Source organism: Priapulus caudatus, unplaced genomic scaffold (assembly GCF_000485595.1).
Source record: "Priapulus caudatus unplaced genomic scaffold, Priapulus_caudatus-5.0.1 Scaffold58, whole genome shotgun sequence".
In the NCBI taxonomy this organism is placed as follows: Eukaryota; Metazoa; Priapulida; class Priapulimorpha; order Priapulimorphida; family Priapulidae; genus Priapulus; species Priapulus caudatus.
The window spans coordinates 118,862-125,777 of record NW_014577119.1 but is presented as its reverse complement, the minus strand read 5'-3'; the positions used below and the strand labels follow the sequence as shown (position 1 = coordinate 125,777).

The 6,916-nt window shown below is 40.7% G+C and overlaps 1 protein-coding gene across 1 annotated transcript in view; it reads right to left on the bottom strand.

Annotated features, from left to right (window-relative positions):
* LOC106821092 (nucleoporin NUP188 homolog) overlaps positions 1-6,916 on the bottom strand; it is a gene marked incomplete in the record, with an annotated part of 45,354 nt that overhangs the window by 35,739 nt on the left and 2,699 nt on the right. The window contains 14 exon segments of the mRNA XM_014825744.1: positions 72-204; positions 594-673; positions 945-1,132; positions 1,561-1,683; positions 1,972-2,127; positions 2,411-2,657; positions 2,860-2,931; positions 3,165-3,241; positions 3,629-3,763; positions 4,096-4,164; positions 4,443-4,595; positions 4,854-4,898; positions 5,024-5,104; positions 5,415-5,490. Coding sequence (XP_014681230.1) covers positions 72-204; positions 594-673; positions 945-1,132; positions 1,561-1,683; positions 1,972-2,127; positions 2,411-2,657; positions 2,860-2,931; positions 3,165-3,241; positions 3,629-3,763; positions 4,096-4,164; positions 4,443-4,595; positions 4,854-4,898; positions 5,024-5,104; positions 5,415-5,490 — 1,635 coding nt within the window.

The following is a 6,916-nucleotide window of genomic DNA, read 5'->3' as shown; positions in this document are numbered from 1 at the left end:
GTGGCATCAGATAGTCACAAATTTATCAGTGATCATCAACAATAAAATGGGTTGCACATGCTGTAACTTACCTCTGAAGCAGGTCAAGTAGCATATCAGATAGGTGAGCTAAATCCTGCACCTTGCTCCTATCTGAATGCAGGATGGAATAAACTAGTATGCCTACTGCCGTCACATTCTCCACCAACTCCTGCTCCAGGTGACCTACAAGCAGAGATGAGCTCTAGCTTATCCTTCCCAACAGTGCAGCAACTTTCTGTATCAGGATTAGCAACCAGGTATACACAGGTTTTATAGAACTATAATCAATGCTTTTTTTGCGGAAGAGTAAAGGAAAGCCTTCTATGATAGGGCAGGAATGAGAAAGGTAATAAAAGTTTTACTATCACATAACAACATGGCCTTAATACCACGAAATTGGTTTGTTTATACTGCTCTCAGGGATATGTAGAAAAACAACTTTGAGTGTAAAATGTGCAACATGCGTGCATGTTCAATACACCAGCAGGTGCTATTGGCATTCTATTATAATATTATGTCAGATCTAGAATTTAATGGTGATGAAGCTGACTGGAATTCGCTGTATGTTGTACCTGCGCTGCGGCCAAGCTGCTGCAGTAATGAATGTACTTCACACAGGCACACCTGCCATCCGTTGACATCACACTGCCACCTGGTGAGACAAATCACTAACTATGAAATTATATCTATGTTTGAAGGGATCAAAATTATGGGAAATTACATATTCCCCTTACTCACTGTACCAGTAAAGCACACACAGAGTCGTTTGTTATTGCTGCCCTTGTTAAATCTAAACCTGCTCATCATTATAGTAGAATCTACCATGACCCTGGCTACCATCCCAATCCACAAGTATTGTCTTGTTCAAACATTATTCAGCTAATGCATTCTGATATCAAAAACTAATGATATTATTATCTGACCTGATAGCCTGGCCCTCAGGTGCAGAAAAGCTCTGTCCGTATATGTTTGGTGGGAGAAGAAAGCTCTCGGTCGGGTAAGGAAACCTGGCTTCTACCAGCTGTAGTACTCCTTCACCACAGTCCTTAACTCTATCCTGCACATCTAGGTACTTTGAGAAACCTTTCATCGTGTGTAGACAGCCGATCACCTGCAGATTGCATTATCACATTTACAGAATGCACGGCAACACATTTACCTATGAGTAAGCGTGTGTAGCCAGATTACTGATGAAGGCATGGAAAGTGCTGCTGGTGAAAGAACGGGAATATAGCTAGGTACATGAGTAGCTACTGACAAAAACATAAATATGTAGCCAGGTATATTAACATCTACTGATGAAAGCATAAGGGGTGCATCCAGTTGCACAAACAGCTGCTCAGCTAGGAATGGCTAGGCATATAAAAAAAACTACTGATGGAAAACGCTCACAAACTTGGTTGGCTGTATAAAATAGCCACTGATAGAAATATTGGCCTTATCAGAAAGCTTGCTGCCATTATCTCTCTTTTACAAGATCTGAACATATGGATACTCTATGACTCTAATATATGACTGCCATTAGTAACACGTTTTTACCTTTTCAGCACTATCCTGACAAGCAGAAGCCAGTGCTGCACCGATCCTCAGAACAGGTGCAGGGTCCAGTGGGAACAGCTGGATGGCTGAAGTCAAAAGCAAGCCCACACCTTTCTCTAAGCCCTGCAATGAATACAATGTGCATACGAGTGTACATGACCAAGTCATACATATCATGATAACTATAACTGTTTAGCCTATCACTCTACATGGGTTCATTATCATTGCTAGGCCAAGTCATGATATGTTAGCGATTATAACGTAGAGGATTCTGTCCACAAGCTGCCAATGTTACATCAGGTTGGCGCATTGATTTCATCAATCGCTACCGCACAAAGCCTTTGGTGAGATTTTGGTCCCGACACACAGGCATGGTCCTGCAGCGTGTTGACAGATGCGCGACGTGCCTACCATGTCCCACATGTTCTGCGCGAGGCACTGCAGCCTCAGCACCTCGCGGGCGATCTCGTACAGAGTATCCATACTGCCCAGTGTCTCTTCATCGAAGCACTGCAGGAGAATCTGCAGGAGGCTGTAGACAGTCTGCTTGCTTAAGGTGGCCACGACCTACCACAGGAGAGATAGATAGGCATGTGTACCAGATGTGGATTATACAAATGTCTTATCATGTTAATAATCATCTCACTAAATATGATACTCATCCAAAAATCCCTATTTATCTTACTCTTGATATATATGCATACACACACACACACATACACATGCACGCACGCACGCACGCACGCACGCACGCACGCACACACACGTGTAAATCCTTTTTCTCGACTGAACTTGAAATTCATGCAGCTATGGCACTACATCTAAGCGCGACATGCTTATTCTCTCTCACCGTGTTTCCAGAGAACGGGGCTGTGCGCAGCATTCTGAGGAGATACTCAAACGCGTCACACTGCAGCGCGATCCTCCCAAGTCTTCTCGCCACGACCGTACCACGTGGAGCCTGAGTGACGTAGTGCGCTAGCCCCCAGGCCAACAGCACGGGACCGTGGGGCTGCACTTCGCCCATCCCTTCCATGCAGTTGTTAATCTTCCTCAGAACGTCTTCCGACGCCAGTAGATGATATTCACTCGGCTCACTGTAATGAAAATCTCACCATTCTATCGCTGGTCTGTGAACATCTTAAAGAAGGAAATTCATTTTACAAGCAATTACCAAATCGTATATCTGATAACATGTTATATCAATATGGTTATAAAAGAAGACTCGAATGAAAATTGAAAAAAGCTAGCAATTGTCATGCTAGATTTGTTATTAGTAAGAAATCTCTTTGCGTATACCTGTCACGGTCCTGACATTGAAACAACCACTCCAGGTGAATGCCTTTCAGAAGAATTAAGACTTGAACATTCCTGGCAACAGGTAGAAAATTTAACAACCATCAGCCACACTATCTCATGCAAGTAATAACAAACGAAACAAATATAAGACAACAAAACTGATAATCTGGTAACCAGTGATTAGATGCCTCTAATGCATATAGGCCTCATTCTATAAATGAGGAAAAACACAAACCAAGTAAAATTACAGATTACAAGTCACTGCTAAAGGTAGCATGATAACAATATTATCTTCTGCATATTACCCAATGATTGTAAGCAACGTTTTAGACGCTGTCTCTAGAAGATGCTTGTTTTCCTGTCTTTGACCAAAGCCTTGTCTCTAAAACACATTAAACAGTTGAATTCAACTACATGCAAATCTAACGAAAAGGGGCAGTGAGTGATTTTTAACCGTCTGCTTATGTGTTCTTTGAAAGTTCGTTATTCCTAAACTGAAACATGAAACAATATGAGAAGTAAAACCACCACAGAAACCAAAAATTATGAAAGGCCTGTAAACAAATTCAAAAACATTCAACAAAGGACACTAATATCAATGACAATTTTGGTCCCATCCCCAATCATGCTTCAATGACAGTGTGAAATTTAACCATATGACTGCATGGTTGCATGCACTTATTCAAAGTGACAGGAATTATTAACTCTGTGACAGGAGCTGTACTGTTCCCTATGCTAGCAAGGGCTGACAAAAGCCAGCCCCAAACACCTTGAATAGCGCGAGGAGTCTTAGGAAGCTCTCCGGAAGCATCGTCTCATCCTTGTAGTACAACAGCATGATCTGTAGCAGCTCCAGCTGTTCCTTCAGGTTGTAAACCACCCATCTGCAGCCCAGCCGCTCCGCCTGTAACACACGCCTACACGTAAACCACCCACCTACAACTACCACCTGGTAAAACACACCTGCATGTACACCACCCATCTACACTTCTATGTGTAACATACACTTATATGTACACCACCTATCTACATTTCTACCAATACAAAAATCAACTGACTGTAAAATACACTTCGTTGTACACTTCCTACCTACAGCACCTACAACTGATTCCCGCCGGAGCAGAAGCGATAGTATTCTGCTCTACTTTCAATCATGCATGCAGTGCTCGCTATTGTGCTGTGATTGCCCTTCATTTTAATTTCAATTCTAATGCTAGAAGCAGTGCACTCATTTACCACATCACAGTCGCTGCTGTCAATGGTAGGTGGGGTGGCTGCACACACGGCCTCATACTGCTGCTGAACCTGGTAGGAATAGATTACAGTCAGTTCAAAAATAGGTTCCAAGTAGTTAGTACATCACTGAAGGTAACTACAACATATGGCAAGATAGGAAATCAGTGCAGACCTTTGCAGATCAGAGCACTGGCAATACATTGGTAATGCAAAACAAGGAAAATTATGGAGATTATTAGAGATACAATGTGCATTGGTAACTTCACCAATTCTGCTCAAGGGCAAACTAGATAATTTAGACGAAGCTCTTTGACCGATAAGGTGTCAGGAGAAATCAGAACTATTACGGATTCAATAAGTTTGCTCTTCTCTCCCGCAAGCGACTCGATGCATTCATGGTAGCTTTTGTAGTAGGGATGTGTCTCATCTTTCCAGTAACTGAGCAGGTGCTTCAGACAGCGCAGGATGTAGAGCCGCTCATTGTGATAGTATTTCCACACCTAAAACGATCGAGTCACAATGCAAATGTACTTCAACGTTCTCTCACCTACGTTATCACGCATTGCAGCGTCTATGGAATTCAAAATGGCTTACTGTGACATATAATGCCATAATCATACAACCTCCTTTCACTGTATCTATCTGTATCAATTTACTCTGCATTCAAGAACGGTAAATCGCAATAAGATGCTGAACGTTAAACTCTTATAGAAACTGAATTGAATTAGTTTCACTTGCTGGCTCACTGTACTGCTTACCTCTATGAGAAGCGTTCTGCTGTGGCGCTCCTCTGCTATCACATTCTAAATGAAAAATCAATATTTCAGACGATAAAGGCAATGTTGATAACAATAAAATGTTACTCGTATCAAACAGAACCATAGTTTGTTATTCAGATTATGTTAAAGTTTAAACCTAATCATTATACCTTAAGTTCACTCTGCAATCCTTGGTATTCGTATAACAAGTATGTTGAGAATAGATCACGACTCTGTAAAGCATCCAGATTCTAAAAAATGCAAGTTTTATATTTAAAAAAAATAGTTTTAACGCAATACATGATGAGTGAAGCATGATAAACACATATCAGTATTAGATCTCAATACAAAATCTTATGACGTATACAATATATTTATAATATATTAATTGGTACTACAATTCTGGTAAATCTCAATATATATATATATTTATAGCTTAAGCTTTGCAGAAGGATTACACACCAGAAAATATTACATATAGAGGCATATAACAGTGTTACCAAAAGTGTATAACATAGTATCTATGTAATGCACCAATACGAACATTTTCAGACGCCTTACCAATATCTCACTCAGTTTCAATATAAAATCTTTATTTTCATTAGTCTCCCTCTTAAATTTCTCAGTTGTAGCATTGCTAAAAAAAATAATAAGAGGTAAAATTTAATTATATTTAGATGTCACCGATTCACCATTGACAGGAATAACATAATTAACATAATTAACTCAAATAATACCCGTTAATTATGTTTCTCCTGACCCTATTCATATTTTCAAAATACACAAGCAGATAAACATATGGTTAACATAACATAGGGTAAACATTTTATGATTATGTTGTCTGTGCGGGCTGTTAGAAAGTGTGGTACTAAAACATGCCAGTGCTGTAGCCTGAACAAATTCCTGTGTGACGTGGCAAAATTTTGTAACCTAAATAAGTTAACTGACCTAATGATGGCATGTTTGTTCTAAGTTTCAAGAACTAAACTACATACAGGATATATAATTATGCTCTCTCAGTGTTTCCCCTGGCCAAAAAGGTCAGCGAGGCGGTAAAATTTGTGTTGGTGGTTGCGCAATCCGAGAAGCAAGCAATGCGAGCACCAAAAGTGATCGCTGTGCTAGGGGGGTCCGAGGGCATGCTCCCCCAGATAATTTTTAAAAAATGGTGCAATTTGGTGCATTCTAAGCTATTCTGAACACATTATATGAGACTCTTGAATCACTTTTTCAAGTTGTCAAAAGGAACAAACAAGCTTCTGGGAAAGGTTTTACTTTCGTTTTTCTCCTCCCCAGTCCTTGGTACCCCATGCATAGATCAATGCTGCCGCATATCCGCAAAGTTACAAGCGCCTAGAATCTTGAAGTATATACAGTTTACATTGCTTCTAGATATCAAACTGAATAAAAATAGTCGACTTTCTACGTTAAGAAAAGTGCCGAATTCAGTTAACAGCTTTGATTACGTGGGTGTCAGGTGTCACTGGTCGTGCCCTCACTCCCCACGATAACCCCTGCGACATATGAACTTATTGTTATGCGGTCATAAAAACACTGGGCTATGCTACAGACCGCAATCGATTTCTTAGACTGTCACAAGGTTTTGTTGGCGAATCATGCGTTGAGGGAGTTCATGCCCTCGGCTCTAGATGTTTTAGATATCCCGTCTACGTTCAGGAACGGAATGCGGATTTACAATTCTGTCTAAACTGCCGTTACGATGACCTTAGTATTTCAGCGTAATATGAGGGGAAAAAGTGCCGGTCAGGAGGACCGGCAGTTTCGTAGAGATGGTGGCCGAAGCAAAAACTTGGTGACCTCGGGCCTCCGGGTCGGCACTAATTTAGAACGCTGTAAATAAAGTGTAGTTTATTGATGGAAGAACAGCGATTTTCGTCAGCGAGGCAGTGTTTTTAGATAAATTTCTGCGTGGCGGGTGAGATTTGAGCGAGGCAGTCGCCTCGCTCGTGTCAATGCAGGGGAAACACTGCTCTCTTTTTTAATATTCAATGTATTTATTTCATGATTATTTATACATATTATGCTTATTATTTTATTTTGCT